Genomic DNA, 20,028 nt, shown 5'->3' with positions numbered 1-20,028 from the left:
TTTGACCTCTTTTTAATAGGTCCTATTGAAAACCTTTCCGGGGTGTCATGATATGAGGTGTTGTACTGTAGGAACTCTGATTTATTTTTTTTTCCCAGACCCCCCATAAATGTATTTGTCATAGTGCCTTCCCGTGCCAGGGAAAGGCACAGATGCCAAACACCCCTGTAAGGGCAGAGCAAGTGCTGAGTGTGCTAACCTCAGGGCACAAGCAAGTGATGACAGCTTCAGGGGAGGGCCTGGGACAGGCACTCTGCTCCTGGACACACAGCTCAGCATGCTGCATCTAATCAACAGGAGGCTGGTAGTGCGCCTCTCTATCTACAGGTTCATGAACGTATACAAGTGTCATTGGATTTCTTTCTCCCATATTACCTGGAATGGTTTGTGCCATTGCACAGGGGACAAATTGGAATTACTTAGGCTATGTTCAGAGGAGCTGGCAATACCGTACTCAAATAAAGTGGTTTTAAGCTTGTTGGCACTTGAGCAGGGTGGCACTTCAAGTCCTATTTCACAGGTGATGTGGACTATGTATAGTTAAGTAGAGAATCAGCAAGTCATATTTCTTTTTTCCTTTTCAGTGACAGACAATATAAAAGTCTTTATTGGAACCTGATTTCAACTTGAATAGTTGCAGTTGAGGAGGGAAAATTCTTTACAGAATTACTGTAATTGAAGCATAGGGTTAGTAATGCCTTGAACTGACAGTAAGCTTTGACACCTGATGTAGTCTTCCTGTGTTCAGACCTCTTTCTTCTTCTGTCAGCAGTTTATCTCCTCTTGCTACTTTTAGAACCACAATTTCCCCTTTCTCTCTTGCATAGCCTCAAGCAGAGAAATACATCTAGGCTAATGGAAGTGTTAAGTTAATATTAAAAGAAGCCTTATTACCTCTAAGTTGTTTTTCTTTCTAAGCTCTCACCATGTCAGGATGTTCCCATTGCCTCCCATTTTCCTTTTATTTCTCATCCCTTTGGAAAGATTCATTTGTAGTGAAGAATACCACTGAGGACATGCAAAGCATTTGCATTACCCTTTGGCTGACTGATCAGTTAGATTTGATGAATCACTTGTCCTTTAGCTGGAAATAAATAAAGTACGTAAATAGTGTACTCTGTAATCAGAGTGAGACTATAGACTAGTCTGGAGTAACACCAATTAATAGTTAGTAGCTAGCCTTCATCTAAGAAGTATTTAACTACATTAAGGACAGTATAGAAACTTGATAAACATCATAAAAATAAGTTACTTGATATATACGTAAATACAACCCCATAATTAAAAGTTGAATAATTTTCTCTCTTTAGTAATCTTATTCAGGCATTGTGTTTCTTTTTATTATAATTACAATAAATATTATGTAGGTTTTAGACTTGAGTGTGAATATAGGGATGGATTTGGATATGTTACGTATTTTTAGAAGAGAAAAATCCAGATTCATGATCTGGTTCCATGAATCTCACCTGTCAGAAAGGAACATTGCCAGCAAAGAAAGTTCAATATAGAAAAGTTATATTTTGCACTTCTTTCTAAAAGTAGCTTAGGTCATGCATAATTGCACTGCATTGTTGTCATTTGCTCCATTAGTAAAGCTTAAATGCATAGAAAAACAAGCAGGTAATACTGGTAAACTGACAGTTGTGATACCCTTAATATCTCTCCGGCTGATGCAGAACTCATACATATGCCCACTGCAAAACCAATGCTAACATGAGCATATGCTGTAGGAAGCAGCAGTGCCCTCACTGCACAGCACTGTTGTCCCAGGGGGGCAGATTGTTCCTGCTATGGAGCAGCAATAATTGACTCCTACTTTGCATTATCAAACCAGGGATGATAGACAGAGAAAGATGCAGATCATTCAACTGGCTGATGGCTCTCTGCCCACATCCTCTCTTTCTCACACGCATGCAGAGATCCAGTAAACAGTACAGAGTTTGGTATTATTGGTGTTATTTGGTATTTGTTGCATTCAGACACATACTCGAGCTCCTCTCTGCATGTGGTCCGTGTTTTGAGAGTTTGCTCCTGTCTGCCTCATAAAGGAATTTTGTGGTTGCCATCACTGTTGCGCACATCCCGAATTGTATCCTGGGCTGTTGCATAAACAGCGTCTCTGAAGTCCCAGACCACTGACAATATAAGTTTTCTTTCTCATTGTCTGTGAAAAGCCCTCTCTTCTACCCTGTCAGACTGGGGAAGGGATAGAAATACACAAAATACCTTTTGTTCCTTAAACATGGCATTTTCATGTATGTGCCCAGTAGCACTGTTGAGCTAGGGTTTTGCTCAAAACATGAAATTCCTGCTGTGAAACACATTTGCAAAACATGTCTGTTGGTGCTGTGTTGGACCCACAGCTGGCTGTGAGATGCCCTACCACTTTCACCTGCTAGAGGAAATCACAGTATCTCATCCTTTTAAAGAAGCCTGGGCACTAGTTTGGCTTTGGAGATTGTTTGGTCCCACTCTGACTCAATTCATCTGCATGTGCTTCATGAGGAGATTTGCAGAAACATATGTAGTGATCATGGGTTCTTGCATATTTATCACAATAAAGTTTTAGCAAATTCAGCAAAGTTCATGAGACTTACAGACTCAGCTTTCTTGCCTTTATGTACTGGGATGATGTTTTTGTTTCATTCTGTACTCAGTATGGTCACTGGTCAGACAGCAGATGAAGAAATACTGATGAAAAACTATGGCATGATGTTTTGCTGTATTTTATGTAAGTGTTGGAAATCCTAAAATAGTTTCCATGGTGCACATGGTAAGGACTACAAACACCTCACACTGGTAAGGTGATCTCAGGACTGTGGCCAAAACACTGTAGCTAACAGGTGAGGCAAGGCTCTAGCTTCATGCAGATTTAGCTTCTGAAAGTCCAAGCAGGAGGGAAAAGCAGCACAGCTCCCTTCCACAAGCAGAGGGAGTGCCCTAAAAGGCCTAGGAGCATCAGCTAGCCACAGATTTGCATTTCTCAACACACACATTGGTGTGGAGCTTTTCTAAATGAGCAGGAAGTAAAGTGGATTTCAGGGAAGTTTTCATTTAGTCCTGTTTGTACTCTGACCATTTGCAGATGGGTTTTGCATTGAGGATCCACTATGTATGAAAAATTTAATACTAGATGTGTTACTTTTGTTATTCTTCTGTGAGTGTAAGTGGACTAGTAGCCAAGAGAAGAATTACGTATTTTGACTTTCGGATCATTCCTTTGTTGTCCTTTCTGACGTTTTCCTAAGCAAGTGAGGCATGCTCCATTAAAGCAGCTCACTGGAAAACCACAGTCATAAAGTAGTTTTCAGTGTCTTACTGTTAAACTGAGAGGCTCTTTCAAGGAGTTCATATGGATCTATCTTGAGCCCACTAATGCTAATTATTTTCATTACTGATTTGGAGAAAGGATAAAAATCACATGTGAAAAGTGTGTGCGAGTCTAGGCAGATTTTTGAAGAACTTTGGCTGCAAAAAATCAGACTTCAAAGGCAACACTGCAAATACTGAAAGGTTTTGAAATCTCTGAGACAAAACTGAAGTTTTGAAGTACTACACTTAGAGAAGAGGGAAGAAATGAGCAATTAGAAATAAAGAATGACTAGCACTGTTAGCATGACAGCTCTGTAAGAGAAAAACAAATCAAACTGCATTGTATTTCTAGCTGATTATGAGAAAACAAAATGACAAATCTTTCTGCATGGTACATTAGCTGTTCTTTTAGCTACAGGTCATTAATGAGAAATAATCATTCTTCAGACAAAACTGGTGAGACCTCAAGTATGGAAACTATGTGCAGCTATAGGCATATCACTTTCACAAAGACAGAAACAGATTGAGACCAGAGGAGACCAAGAAAACAGTAGATTGTTCAGAAAGTGAATAGTTAGAGGACAGGCAGTGTAAAGATCTGCTTTAGCTTGTCTGAACAATGAGGGAAATAAAAGAAACAACAACTTAATTTGCAGTAAACCCCAGCGCAGCATACCAAGAAATGTTGCATGGGTTCTTTTTTCTTGGAGATGTTTGACAGAGGCCTGGGGCAGGGAGCTTACTTGTCTCTCCCTTTGTTTCCACAGAGGATTCCTGGACACCCGTTCAAGCTGTGCATTTCTACCAGTAGCATATAACAGTACTGCCATTGCTATTGCCTACTGGGTTGTGTGACTGTTAATGTCACAGGGCAGCAGCTCTGCAAACATTTCTTCTGCCCTGCACTGAGGCAGGTACGCTCTCCCAGGCAGAGTGATGTGCTTAGCTTTGCAATGCGCTTACTTTTACTGATGTTCTTCACTGCTGTGAAGCCTGTGCCACTGCTTTTTATTACCAATTTAGCCATTTGGTTTTAGGAGCTTTTCTTTTGCTATACAGAAACAATCCCTACAAGTTATTTTATGAATTTAAAAGGGTGGAGAAAGAAAAACACTGAAGAAAGCAGACTGGGACTTCTGATTTGATTAGTCATGCATATAGATATGCATATATAAATAAATACTACATTATTTATTGCTGTCTTTTTTATGTTCACAGGGCTACAGCTACTCATAGGGGCCAAGTAATATTCAAGGATGCCTTAGCACAACAGCTGTGTGAACAGGGAGGTAAGAGCCACCATCATATTAAAAATATCCGACAAATGCGGTTTTGCATTGTACTTGCACGTCAGTGTTACTCATCATGAAATTTATTTCACAGAAAACAGTATCAGGATCTTTCATTCTTAAAACTGATTCACGGGCTTCATACTTCCCATTAGTTATCTGGGAAACCTCTCTGTCCTCTCTGCTAAACACTAAGGAATCTACAAAAGTTAAAGTGAATCCTATTGCGTTATAGACTTACCTGAAATCAGCTTGCAACAACCAACATTTGCCTTTTTGTCAAAACCACAAGCTGAATTTGAACTCTCACTGTATTAGCTAGAAGCAAAATATGCAACATGCCTGGAGCAAAAGCTCTGCTTACCATCCAGCTCACACTTTTGTGTGAACCTGTCTTTGTGAAGAACCTGCCTTTCCATTTTGTGAAAGTAGGCCATCAGATTTTTGCCCATCACCTGGAGCATTTGATCATTTTAAAAGCTAAACAAAATGTTTGACTTACACAAACTTTAAAAATGTAATTGCTTGCACAGCTTTTCATAGATACCCTTTTCATAAATAACCTAAAAATGAATGTCCTGTTATTTACAAACAGTACACTGCTTTGAACCTGCTTCATTAAAGCAGTGGGAAGTAGAGAAGGTATCCATCAGTTTTTGTACAAGAGAGAAAGGCATTTCTGTGCTGATCAGTGTTTTTTCCACAAAATTCCGGTGATATTTCCGTATAAAAAGAGACAGTAGAACATTCCTACCTCAGCCACAGCTTTCTTGACTCAGAGAGTCAACCATCCTCTTGCCCGTTGCTCTTCCTCCCATCCATTCCAGCACCAGGCTCTCCTCCGCCTTTTTGTTCTTACTTCTTCAGCAGACAGCATGCATCGTGTTAATCCCCCTAACCAGTATTATAACTCTTACACTATAAGGATTAATTTTCCAATTGAAATACAATATGCTTCTTTTTGAAGCAAACCTCAGTTCTTTTTTTTTTTGCGTGAAGACAATCACAGTTTAATGTAAACAAAAGATTCTTTCAGAAAGATTTAGTGATTTAGGTGCAAATATCATATTAAGATATATGCAGACCAGCAAGGTAGATTGACATAAATGACGTTTTATGGTCTGTTTCTGGCCCTAAACATTACCATACTGAAATGTTGCAGTGAATGATATGACGTATTAAGTAAGGAAAAGAAAACCACACAGCAACTTCCTAGATTTATTACAGGACATCTTTTTAATAAGCGTGTTCACTGGAGATGATATCAGACTTCATAATAACTGCTACAAAGGATATACGTGATGACACGACAGTAGCATGGAATCTCAGAAACCATGTTCACTGTGCCTGCCCACCCTCAGATGTGCATTAGTAAATGCTAATACAGTTAATGGCATTTGTGCAGTGAAAAGGAAGTGTAGTTCTTATTTTGAAGAGAATTGGAGTATGATAAAGGGTAGTGTTAAGGAATGGCAATTTCAAACAAGCAGCCCTATATATAATGTAAGAAGTAATGCCATAGGGAAAGACACCAAAGAAAGTAAAATAATTGCTTGGAAGGCTGTGTGTTCATCACATATATCGAATATTTTAGGAAGCTAGAGAGATCTTTGAGAATTGTTGTATGCGTTAAAGTTTATAAGGATTTTACTGGATAGGAAGAAAGGAGACATAAAAATGATCAGAAAAAGGGTTCATCCAGCACAAATAGGCAAGAAAATTATATAAGCAATGACAGAAAAGGTAGATGTCTTATAAAAACTTCTAAGGGCAAATAAGGATATTAATGAATGATGATATTCTTGTCATTAACAATAGCTTTAATTAACAATATCTTTAACTTGTTGATCTAATAGCAAAATAAATGAAAAAATAAGGTAAACTTGTTATTGTGAAGATTTATTTCTGACTTGAGTAGAACAAAAATCATCTATTAATAAGCAACAGCATAATTAAAATGGAGTTGGCAAAACATCAGGCCCGGCTGCATTATTTTGTGGAACTGAAGAGAGTTTAGGTCTGTATGAACACAGAAATCCTGCTGCGAGGAACAGCTTGTGTTGCAGGTATGAGTACTTTCATGTCACACAACCCTGCCTGCCTTTACAGAACCAAGCAAGGTGCTAAAGGATCAAGGAGACCATTGCCCCAGTCCTCTATGTAACTTCGGACCAGTAGCACTGTTCTTTGGAATAAGGACCATACTGGGAGATTTGTGAATGTGTAAGTTAGTTCTGACTGACTAGAGAAGAATCTCAGAACGGTAAAACCTAAGAGATGGAAAAGATGAAGGATGTTGTTCCCTCCTAGTGCAAAATCACTCCTTTCAGCATGGTTCCCATAATTTCATACAATTTCATACTCAATGCCACAAATTATAGGATTGGGATTCCTTTGTTAAGAAACCACTCTACACTCTGACAGATGTCTCCATATGAAAGTAAATCCTGAGAACTGGCCGACACTCTCTTTTATTTGATGGCTTTTACCTGAATGTTTGTAGAAGCCCCTTTAGGTGTGTTTTGTACCTTGTAAAATTTAATAATGCTCTGAAAAAAAAAAAATGCAAAACAGACTGCAAGCTCTCAGGCTTGACCAGAGCAGTATTTTACAGAACAGACTGGAGTGTAGAGCTGACTTATTGTTCCTTGGCTTATATGTCAGTGAGAATAATGCAGCCTTCAGGCAACACATTGACTCTTTCTAGGGGAATGTTCAGCCTCTATCATTCAATAGCAACTTTGTTTACCAGTAGAGAGAAAGTATTTGCAGGAGTCTAAATAAAAGCATTAATTTTCCTTTTCATCTTCATCTGACTGCTAATGACAAGGAGATTAGACTTTTTCATAGTCTGCAGAGTAGAATATACCTCTCTCCACATCTCGTTTGTGATGCATTGATGAGCAGCAGCTAATGGCTGCTGGCTTTTGAACCCTAAGCAGAGTGTTTGTCTGGGAGCATTTAAGCATTTGTGTTCCTGTAATTCACTTTTCCTTTACATTAAAAAATAGTTCAGGGTTCAGAGGGAAAAAAAAAAAAAAAGAGTTTTCTAGTGTGTTTTAAGAGTATTTTCTTATGCTGTATTCCCTATCTAACCCTGTACACACGCTTTACCCACAGATCTATGGATGTCAGTAGTACAAATTGATGTTGCTGGAACATGTGTTTCATTTGCATTTTGCTAGCTCTTTTTATCTGAATGGAGGCTCTTTTTCTTAACAGTTAACCATTACGGTGTTAAATGAGTTTGGTTCGTATTTTTCCACTGACATCAGAACCATCACCAAATCTTTGTTCCCTTCTTATATTCCAGGTCCTCTACTTGAAGATGACATTTCCTTCCCACTTCTCTCATACTTCCCTCCCTTCCAGTTTAGCCAAAACAGGACATATTTTTCTGTTGGCTTAACCTTTCAGTAGCCTTACTTCATCCACAGAAAATTTTAACCTTTTACTCCAAAGGATGCCTTCATTCTCCCTCATCCCATTGACACAGAGCCCCACAATGACCCCATTGACTTTTGAATTCCCCATTACTTTCCTCAGAATTCTCACGCTTCCAGTTTGACTGTTGCCTTTCTCTCTCTGAATCACTTTGTATTGTGTACTTTGTGTACACAATACACAAAGTATTGCGTACAAGGGTTAGCCTTGTCTTACAAGGCAAGCATCATGCTTTTCCTTACTTTTTCTCATATTGTATTTGCTCATGCCTCTCAGTTTGTGAACTCTGTTGAGCCCCGTTTCCATTCTTTGCTTAGCACAATTTGTCTCTTGTAAAGCTCTGTATAAACTTAGGGTGCTAGTTAAAAATCAAATAATAAATTAATTTACTTCTTTTAAAAAAAGTACACAATTATCATTTAAGCTAAGATGGATTTTGGAGCCACACAAATATTGATTTTCAATTTACAACCACCCAACTGTGTGCCTAAGAAACATTTAAGACAATGAATTCTGGTTTCAAAAATGAACTAAGATGACCTTTCTTTCCCCTCTCAGTCTGAAGTATTGTATGATTACTTTTAAATTGTGAACATTTTGTATCTTTGCACTGTATAGCTGCTCTGCATCATATCAGTTTTTTAGCTTTGTCATGTTATGCAAGGAAACTCCATTTGACTTCAGCTGTGCTATATGGCCTGCTTTACAATCCATATTGTTTTAAAATAAGTCATTCTATAAATTGATAAAAAAGGCAGATCTGAAAATATTTACTACAAGTGGTTTTGTGTGATGTTTTGAATTTCTGTTATTCTGGGGACCTTAACTGCACCACTTGAAGACCAATACACTCTCTTTTGCAATAAAATATAAATGTAAAACAGGAATTATAGTGAGATTAAAGTCTAGATTTATCACTCATTAAATGGTACCTTCACAGCCTTTTGTCGTATTCAGCTCTGGAATTTGAATTACAAATCAGATGAAAGAATACCTGAGGCAAAACTGGTTGAGCTTCTCAGATCCTGTAAAGATCTGGGAAACATAACTGCTCCTCAACAGAAAGTCTTTGTTTATAAGAACATCATTTTATCCAATAGGAAGTGTCTGCTTAATTTCATCTTTAGTTATTTTAAATGAGTGATCAGTAGCACTAGTATGTGTATTCAAAATTTCCTTCATTTCAGTCCTTTGGTAAGCAGGTGTTTTTGTGACATACTGTGTATATAACTGAAGAGCTGTTTTAGGAAAAATTCTCACATCAAAATTTTTATTCTTTAATCACATAAAGAATTAGTTATATTTTTAAAAATGCAGAAGTCAAAGGGGTTAGCAAATGTAAATGTTCCAAGTTTGTGCGATACACGTGTCTTTTGGCTGAATGCTAAAATTTTGAATAATAACTTCAGAAAATATCACTAGTGACTGTGTGTATCCGGGGCTGGACCACCTTCGACGGAAAGCCTCTTCCAAAGAGCGATGCCAAGAAACCCGGGTTAAATGACAATCTAGTCTTTCATTTTCTGAGGTCTAAACTGCTCTTGTTAGAGAGGAAGGGCTCTTTCAGCTGAGTTATTTTCAAAGGCAAATGAAATCTGCTTGGTCAAGTAATGAGTCTGCCCATGATGTGGCCTGACATGACCATCCCCCTCACAGATGGGCGCTAGCAGAGTGGCTCTCAGTCACACCTGTATTCACAATGGATCATCCCTTTGTGATGATCTGAACTAATAAAAAGGGGTAATAGAGAGCATCAGAGACAGCGGTCTTATTTTAAGCTTAACCTCTTACAACATCCAGAATATCTCAAATCCTATGCCTTAATGTACTTCTTTTCCTACAGGCAAAATCCAGAACAGCTTTCATTGCTCAGACTGGGAAATAATACATTTCTTCTGTGCAAGTAGTATTCAGAAGTTTTCCAGAGAAATTTATACATGCCTCTATAGATAATTTTCTTGTATAAAAAAAAATGGAGCAAGTGAGCCACATAAAGAGGAAAATATTTCACATCTGCATGTCTGCGATTTCTATTCAGCATCAGACTCTTGAGAATGCCCTTGCTCTTTGCTGCAGTAAAGATTTCAGTGGTTCTGTGATTGTTTTCAGTGTTGTCTATATGCGTATATGTGTGTGTATATATATATATATACGGTGAATGGATGGAGTAAAACCTGTTGGTCTTCCAAGTTGTAAGTAAGTTAAAGGTTTCTGTCTGAGCTAAATCCAGACTGCTTACCATCCTTTTCTGGTCTACAGATACCTACGTTGTTTCTTGCTCAGTCTTCTTAATCACCAACTTCCCCGTGAAAGGTTGCAGTTTCATTACAGTGTCACACCTCCATGCAAACCCAGGGTTTAAGGAGAAAGCAGGAAGAGAAAAAAAAAATTCTTGAGATTTTTGTTAGACTTCCCATTCAGATGGCTATGTGTGAGGGCTCTACACAGACTGCTGCATTCATTTTTATGTGTATTTTTAATCTATTTTTAATCTGTCAGATGTTACGACGGAAATTGCAGTACTTCAGTGACTTTTTTTGCAAATATGCTGAAAACATCAGGAGTACTGATACAGTTTAGGTCAGTGCCCAACAAGAAACACAGAATCTTCAAAAGAATACTGACTTCAAAACGATCTTTTTTTATTGTTCTATTTACCAAAGAACAAAATACAACTAGAAATACAGCTGCATGGGTGAGGTGCTGAGAGGCAAAAGAGGTAGCTGCTTCCCTGAAGTTTACTTACATGGACCCTTTTTACCTCCATGAAAGAAGTATAACTTACTTACTTTGAATTTACGATTGGGCAAAGCAATAGATGTAGTAGCTACCAAGGAGCGTCTAGCACACTGCATAGTCACCTTCTAGACTTCCTCACGTTTATCTTATATTACACCAAAACTTCTGTTGCAAAGTGTTAGAAGAAGGCTACTTAATAAAGTTTTGTCATTTAACCCCATGCCCCCCATCCAGTGTGTCATTACAATATTCTACTGTTTCCTAGAAGACAAAGACCTATTGGGGAATTGACTCATCAATGCATGTAAAAATGTGCTTTAAAATAAGCGTTTGATTCAGTGATTTGTGGGATCAATCTGTTACTTGTTGTCCTAGTAGTATTAGGATTTTTTTCTCCCAACAATATAGCTAGTAAAATGTTGTCCAGTGCAGTATGAATGGTCAAAGTGTGGCATATTTACCTTGCTATTTCTTTTGTTCAGCCTAATTCCTACTCTCTTTGTCAATCACTGAATTACTGATTCTTAATCCAAATTATTTAGAATATCTCATAATCCTAGACTAGAAGTGATCTTTCTTACCTTGCCATACAACCATTTCTGTCTTTCACTTATTACTGATGCTAATTTTAATTAGAGTATGTATTTTTCTTTCCTGTTACATTTTTATAACTTTTGATGTATATCATATTTTTCGTAATTAAACTCTTGGTATGGTTTACTTAAGACAACATGTACTGTGCAATTTTTTTTTGTGCTATATCAATTTTTAGTGCTACAGTTAAGCCCTGATCGTAGAAGATATTCATGCATTGTGTGTCTTTGTTCTCCACAGCCCCGACAGAAGCTCCCTTACATCCTCACCTAGGTATGTGATTTGTCATTCTCAGAATAACTAACTTTCTTATAATAAACAATCTGTAAGGTCATATGAAACTAGCTCTGGGGAATTCAAATAAAAATGAAGCTCATATAAAGTGAATTGATTTATGTCTAATTCTGATTAGTTGTTTTTCTCACTGTTATTTTTATTACTGTTTATTTATTGCCTTTGAGCCCTTGCAGTGCAAGTACATCGCATTGCAGAGCTTTTCGTCCTAGCTGTGTATTAGAGCATCTGTTTGCATGAGGACTAGAGGGCTGGAGCACCTCTTCAGTGAAGACTGGGAGTTAGTTGGGATTTTTCAGAGAAAAGAGGAGAAGAAGAGAAGGCTCTGGGGAGACCTTATATCAGTCCTCCAGTACCTAAAGGCGCCTACAAGAAGTCTGGAGAGGGACTGTTTGCAAGGGCCTGTAGTGACAGGACAAGGGGGGATGGCTTTCAACTGCCAGAGAGGAGACTGAGATGAGATATTAGGCAGAAGTTCTTCCCTATGAGGGTGGTGAGGTGCTGGCAGAGGTTGCCCAGAGAAGCTGTGGCTGCCCCATCCCTGGCAGTGTTCAAGGTCAAGTTGGATGGGGCTCTGACAAGCTGGTCTAGTGGAAGGTGTCCCTGTCCATGACAGGGAGTTGGAACTGTATAATCTTAAGGTCCCTTCCAACCCAACCCATTCTATGATTCTGTGACCTGCAACCCCCAGTGTAGGACAGTGCTGTCACACCAGTGCTGGGAATCTGGGAGGAAGGTTTTGTCCCAGTGTAGCTCTGAGGGCACTGCTTCTCATGCTCTCCCAGTAGGACACAGAGCACGCAGCAGAGCTCCGGCCCTGCACTCACCAACCCATGTATTTCAATTTGATTAGTCCAGGACAGATTCTGGCATCATTGCTCAGTCTGAATAGCAGGTGACAGTTACTTCCTTCATTTAACAAAAGTATTGGTGGAGAAGGGCCTGTTTAATACTAATACAAGTTCTAGAGTTTTGGCATTTGGGGTTCTTTATTTTTTTTGGTCATTATATGTAAATGATACAGTAAATCTAGGGGGAAAATTGGAGTCCAGATCTTGCAGACTGGGACATTCAAGGCCAGGCTGGATGTGGTTCTGAGCAACCTGATCTAGTTGAAGATGTCCCTGCTCATTATAGGTAGTTAGACTAGATGACCTTTGAAGGTTCCTTACAATCCAAACTATTCTATGATTGTATTATTCTATAATTCAGTTTATATTCCTTAAACAAGCTAACCCTTACTGCCAGCTCCATTTATGGCAGCAGAGAAATTCCAATGAGATTATAGATTTTTGCTTATGACTTATCAGAATGAGTCCCCTGACTATTAGAAATGCAGTACACTCACTAGGACATCTCATCTTGCCTTGTGCCAGTGTTTCCAAAATCTGGCTTTGGAGGGATGTTTTTTTGAATGTTCAGAAGAACAAACAATTTAGAGCAAAAGTTCTTTACTTTAAACACTTGGTATCAGATGTTTCTATCCTGTGTTGCTATAAAGAATAGAATAAGAAATGTGATTCTATTGTGTATCATGAATATATCTATTGGTCATGCTCTACCCAGATAAACACATCAGTCTCAAGATGATGGCTGCATCTTTTCATAGCCATCACATTTTGGTGATAGATTGGGACACTTCTTAATTTTATGTGATACTACAATCCAGAGTAAGAAAAAAAACCCTGTAACTGAAAAGCCCTGCTTTTGTTACTAGCATAGCTTAAAACATGATTTCCTCTTTTTAAAAGGCTTTACTAAAGCTGTAAGTAAGGCAACACTTATAAACACTGGATGATGGCAGGGGGGTTGGAACTAGGTGATCTCAAGGTCCTTTCCAACCCTAATGATTCTATGATTCTATGATTACACTGGATATTTTTTTCATATAGTGCTTTCTTTTCTTTGTAGCTGAAATGCACAGTGACAGCATTATCCTACGAGATGACTTTGACTCTTACCATCAGCAAGAACTGAATCCTGCCATGTGGTGAGTTTCAGACTTCTGCTTTCCTTTATATACATTTGAGTAAATTAAGACATTTTAGTTATTACACAGAAGTACTTGTATTATGTTAATTCCTAGATATCACAGCTCACATTAGTGTAAGTTTATGTGTGGTTTTGCTCCATTGGGACCTAAATATCTTAGTTTATTAATTAATTGTTTAATGAGTGACTGAGAAATTTTAAGCCCATTGAAGTGAGTGAAAAATTCTCACTGACTTCAGATTTTGAATTAATCCGAACATAGAAAGGAGTAGACCTGAGCTCAGTAAATGTTTTTGTATGAAGATTCTGATTTCTTAAAATCATAGCTTTTGATGGAAATGGTGATGAATTTCAGTAATTAAACTTTGTTTTTTCCAATTTTTTTTTTTTCTTTTTTATTTCATGTTCATGTAGTACATATTTCTGGTGAAGGTAACTATAGCAGAAACTCCTTATAAACTGAAATCAAATATTTTTAAAGTATCCAAACGAAAAATAAGAACCTAAATTAAATACTTCTATCTAAAATTCAGCTGCTGAAAACATTTAAGGTTGATTTTTTTCTTGCCTTTGTGGAAGGCAAACTTTTTAGAAACTTTTGTATTGTATAGGAAGGAAAACCCTTCCCAGCTCTATGCAGCAGCTCCCAATTTCTGGTTTTTTTTTCAGTCAGGGGGATTCCTGAATAATGTAATGAATATTATCACATTGGAAACAGCAAGCACAAGTTGTTATCAGTCTTTAACCAGTAGGGATTGTTGAAAGATCTCGGCATTCCACATGCCTAACAAGGCAAGCGCAATTCAGGATCGGTCAAGCAGAAACTTTGTTAACTATGATCATAGTGAGAGAACACTCTGACAGCATCTCCCCTCTGTTCCCCTGTTCTCTGCCAAGTGATTGCAGAGACCCAACCCATATGCTGTATCAGAAAACAAGGAAAGAGATGAGGAAAAACAATCAGTTCTATGTTAATAAAAGCAAGCATCAATCCCTTGGAGGGTTGGACTCCTTAAATCACTGCCACAGTTCTGAGGACTTGAACAGTAAATAATAGGACAATATGGAAAGGTAGCTGCTGGCAGAGCCAATGGGAGTTGCACACCCAGTGTTCTATTAGCTCAGAAGTGGGGAGTTGGAAACCATCACAGACCGTTAACTTTCAGTCAAACAGAATGTTCTCTTAGCAAAGCTTACTCTTAGTCAGACCCCTAAATCTTAAATATTAGTGATTTTGCCACCACAATAATCATGGTGATACAGTACCGTTTCATATGATGTAGGAATGTATGTCAAAAAAGGGGAAGTTACAGGTCTCTTGCAGTACAAAACTGATGTAAAATTGATACAAAACTGTATAGTGAATATACCTATTGGTCATACTGTACTGAGATAAACACATCTATTTGTCTTAAAATGTTTTGAAGGTTGGAGTCTCTTTTTTTTTTTTATATGAGATTGTTACTGAGTTTTCTATTCCTTCCAATCCTATTTCAGAAATATAACTGATTTGATTGATTTAATTCATACAAGGCACAGAAATATTTTACTGGGCTAGCTTCTCTTGTTCAATGAAATTCTTGATGGATGTTTTAGCATTTCTTAGTTAGAAATACATATGTTCTGTGAAACCTGACTTCATTTTACTTTTCATTAAGACCTGTCACAGATTTCCATCTCTGCAGGCCTTTTACAATTTCACCATCTTATGTAAAAACTTTGTGGTTTATGAAATTTTATGGATATTTTTCTTTTGCACATTCTTACTGTAATACTTTTTAATATGTGCCTGCTTATTTTTCCTCCTTTTGTTTCTTTTGTATCATCTTTTAAAATGTTTTTCTGGACAGATGCATTAAGGACCTTCAATATTCTAATACAAAAACCCCCTCTTTCTTTATGGAAATGAATAGATCAAGGACTCTTAATGGGTTACAGAATAGCTGCCAAGGTAGATAGCTTTAGCAGCAGTGTGTTAAATGGACTTGAGTGGAAAGAAATTAGAGAAGGCATTATTTCCTTCCAGATGTCTCGTAGCTCAGAGGGTCTGTCTGTTGGGAGCCTCCAAAATTTATTTATCATCTTTTACTCTCATATCTTTAAATTCATCGTTGCTTTATAGAAATCTCAACAGAGAAATTTCAAACTAAAAGAGACCCCAGTCTCCTGTTCCTTTTGTTCCCAGGATTTGGATTTGGTCCCCCTGGAATAACCTTGACCCACCTAAGTTGGTGGGTGAGTTCAGAGAGGTGTGTGCTGGGAGAGAGAATCCCAGAGCTCACCACTGTCCTGAGACAGATTTTTCTGTAATCACACCAGAAATCCAACATCTGCAGCAATGCTAAGTAGAAGTCGAGCACAAATAAAAGAAAACTGCAATGAGGTGTCATGAGCTTTTCTGCACAAAGGATTTCTACAGTACCTCTGCCTCCAATGAAGACCTGCTTAGTGGCAGAAAGCTCATCTCATTTGATTGTCTAGTGGGAGTTAAATCAGGGATTATTAACAGTTTATGTCATCCACCCTAAAATTGCATTTTTTCCCCCTGGCAGCTGCTAAAATGCCATCTTTACCACAAACAATTGCAGTAACTGCTAGAGCAGTATTTCTATCCCTGCTTGGTCCCTGGTCTGCTGTGCTCAAAGTGTGTGGTAGCAGCTGCCATGTGTGCACAGATACCCCAGCAGTGCCGTGTCACCAGAGGCCAGTTACACTAAGCCACTCTAATAATTTCTTAAACCATTATTTGTGTAAAGATGAAAAGTGTTTGTATTTTCCTATGATCTTTTCTTCACAAATCCTACATAACCCTGGCTTGCATGTGATTAATATTGTCCTGCTCCTCGTGATCCCCATTCTGGCATATGCAAGGACATACAGTCCAAATGCACATGCAAAGCATTTTATAGCTTCTGTGTGTGTCTAATTTTATGAGTCCCAGCAGAGCCTGTGTGTCACTCCATCACTGGGAGAGGCCTCACATCAAATAAAAATTTTGCACAAGGGCACTGTATGATTTCAAGAGTGACTGCCTGGTTTTGATGGATTTCTGCTGTTTCAAATGCATTAAAAGATACATCCTACCCAGCAACCATCTGTTTCTTTGGAGGCTCAGGAGAAGAGAAGAAGAGGCTTCAAGGGTTTAATTGGAGCTGCAAGGGGAAGAGAAAGGGAAGGTTTGGATGGGCTCTTTGTAAACGGAAAAGTCACAGTATCTGGGAGTAGATTCCTGACCTAAATTACAGTTTAGTGATTGAAAGAAAACACGAGAAACTGCTGAAGTGGGAAAGGACAACGAGAAGAGGAAGCAGCAGGAGAGCAGGTATAAGGAAAAGGAAGTAGGGAGGATTTCTGTGCTTGGAACGCAGGAATGGGAGCATGTCTCACTTCTCATTTTGTTGGGACTCAACCACCACGAGAATTTTTTTGTGTGGTGTGTCCCACTAATTTTTATATTCTTTTCTTCCAGCATTCAGTAATGTCAGAATATGATTATTTCTATAGTCCCCAACCTGTAGGCACAAGTCTGCTTACTTAAGCAAAGATTTCCCCATTTCTTGGGTATCATTTGCCACTAACTTTACAAAACTCTCTTTGGCTTGTGAAACAAATATGCTTTACACATTCATAGATGTCAAATGTATTTTATGTCTAACATGTATTGGCTGTGGAAGTTAAGGTAGGTGACTCCTACTCCATGCTAAATCTAGCTCCAGCAGCCATGCTGAGCAGTTCACAGCTGACTTGTGGAACCAATTAGACAATAGTGTTTAGTGCATTTTTCAATGAAAAGTCTAATAGTATGGGTGACTGGTGGTCCATGAGACTTGCTCAAAGCTGGCAGGAGTGTGTTAGTTCAGAAAGCTCAGGAGCCATGGAAGTAATTTATTTCCTCTGGAGGAAAGGGGAATCGGTACCATGTACTACTTGCCAGGGGAGGGCTGTGGAATGGCTGGATGAGAAGAGGTTCAATATGGGTGGTATCTGGAAGACTGTCCAGGTCATTGAGCACCTGTTTCTCTGACCGTCTTGCCTTCATGTAACCTCATGAAATTGCAGAGGAGAATATATAAAAAGTGCCATGTAAGAAATAGGACAAACAAGAACAAATCTAGGAAAACAAAATGTTTAAATCTGTGATAAATGATTTAATGTTGAGTCAAAAACGGGGAGAAGAAACATAAATTAGTAAAGAGGTGCTGGCATTAATGTATGTTTCTGTAGAAAACAGTTTAAATAGTGGTGCTGCAGACAGCACAGGATTCAGTACATTTAAAAAAGAAAGACCGTACAGAAGCTTGTTGCTGGCCAAACTCCCTTTCCCAACTCAATGCCATGTTTCATCTCAAAGCCAAACAGCAATCACAGAAAAAGAAAAGAGAAGCCTAGTATTTAAAATCAATCAATAAGAAACAGGTTCCGTCACTTCTTCATGGCATAGGAGAAATGGAGAGGTACAGTGATATTTCCAGTGGCAAAGAGGAGGAGGAAAGCTTTGTGACAGGAGAGAGAAGTCCTGAAGTGGTTTCAAAATTGCACTAAAACTGTGGGATTAAACTTCAGAAAGATTTATGTTTAAAAATCTCTTGGCAGCTTGAGATGTTTATCTCCTTTATAGTCCAGACATCACAAAAGGCATCAGTCAATATAATGTCCACAAACTCAGGTACTGTAGAGGGAAACAAGATGAAAATAGGGATGAGGAAACAGCAGATGTTTCCCCTTCAGCAAAGTGAAGAACAATAGCAGAGAGAGATGGGACTCTCTAAGCCAGAGATGAGAGGGATGGCATGTCTGCAGAGAAGACATCTAGATGAATATGACACATATCAGCATCGGCAGTGAATACCAGCTGTGAAGAGAAAGCTGAAGTGATTTCATCTTGCTAAGATTTTAGACCAGGCAGGTGAGAAGGATAATATGAAAAGCTATATGAAAAGCTGCACCTAGCAAGGTGATTAATACTGTCTCCTGTTTGTATAAATGAAAAAGAAATTAACCTTCTTCTCTATACCAGGAGAGGAGCAAATTAGATCATTTCTAAACACGTAATGCTACGACAATGATCTCAGGAACAGCAGATCAATTACCTTATTCTTCATGAATTCCTGTCAAGGTAATGAGCAATTTATTGTCAGACGTAGTGAATTTCAAAGAGACCACAAAGGTTTGAATCAGGATTGCCAGCAGCCATCCAATTTCTTGTGAGAGGAGTCATCCTAGTAAAGATGAGTGATGATGAAAGAGCTGCATTAGAAGGACAGTGTTTCTGGATTTTCAGACAGTATTTCATAGTCCACATTACAGAAGTAAACAGGTGAACAGCTGAATTACTTTGCATTCATTGAAATGTAAGAATAAAAAAATTTAAATACCCCTTGTATTATCTATCCTGACATTTCACAAGGGATGATATAGTACCTACATTGTATTTATAGGCAGAGTTTTCCTACCATACCTGTCTTTTCCTGCACATACCAGGAGTTCAGTCAGATGCTTTACTATAAAATTCCAAAATACAGGGGCAGATAATGAAAGTAATTCTCATAAATAGCTAGAATCTTACAGAATTGCAGGTATTCTTCTAGTTCCTGTCCCTCTGTTCTTCAGTTATCACAGTTAAGGGATTAAGTGAAATTTAGATAGCAGCAAAAGACATCTTCCATGAACTCCATTTCTGTACTTTCTCTTAAAGTACAATTTCATTCACTCAACACTCTCTTCTTGGCTTATATTGAGAAATAAAATTATAGGCCAACTGTGGCTTCTATAAGTAAATATTCACTCCTTGAAGTCAATAGGAACTACATTACTTTATTAGAGGATTTAATTTTGTTGCTTAAATTCAAAGTCCTAAATGCTGTTAGTGTGAACTGCTGAATGACTTTATTGACGTGCATATACAGGAAAAAAAAATCAAGGACTTTTTACACCTGACTTCATTTCAGGTAGTGGAGCTAAAACCAACCTTTAATAAAACCCCAGAATAAGGGAGAGATTTAGGAAAGTGGGAATAAGGCATTCATCTTTGACTTCAGTAATGGAACTGGGTATAAGAAAGCCCAAGGATTCACCCAGGACCAACTGAAGAGACCCAGAATAACAAGTGCAATCAATTATTCATCACATCTATGCATCTGAAAACCTACCATCTACCACTCAGCAGCGCTCAGTGCTCATCAGACCTGCAGGGTATTGTACAATGCTCAGAGTTAACCCATTCTACCAAAAGTTATCCACACTTGGCTGCCCTGGGGAGCCAGGACAGTGGTGAGGAGCTTGTATGCTGTGGGAGCAGACCAGGAGGAAGCTTCATTTAGTCAAACACATATGTCAAAGATTAATTTAAACAGTATTTCTAACC

At 38.3% G+C, this 20,028-nt stretch overlaps 1 protein-coding gene across 1 annotated transcript in view; it reads left to right on the top strand.

The window, feature by feature from the left end:
- The window catches only part of RELN (reelin), a 282,373-nt gene that overhangs the window by 106,989 nt on the left and 155,356 nt on the right, over positions 1-20,028 (top strand). Inside the window, exons 4-6 of the mRNA XM_062632047.1 lie at positions 4,531-4,601; positions 11,619-11,651; positions 13,584-13,662. Of these exons, the coding sequence (XP_062488031.1) occupies positions 4,531-4,601; positions 11,619-11,651; positions 13,584-13,662 (183 nt within the window). The remainder of the gene's footprint in view (positions 1-4,530; positions 4,602-11,618; positions 11,652-13,583; positions 13,663-20,028) is intronic.

This window comes from Pezoporus occidentalis, unplaced genomic scaffold (genome assembly GCF_034315485.1).
Source record: "Pezoporus occidentalis ecotype Australia unplaced genomic scaffold, CSIRO_AGI_Poc_V1 ctg38, whole genome shotgun sequence".
Taxonomy (NCBI): domain Eukaryota; kingdom Metazoa; phylum Chordata; class Aves; order Psittaciformes; family Psittacidae; genus Pezoporus; species Pezoporus occidentalis.
The sequence above is the reverse complement of the archived record's forward strand: the minus strand, read 5'-3'. Positions and strand labels throughout refer to the sequence as shown.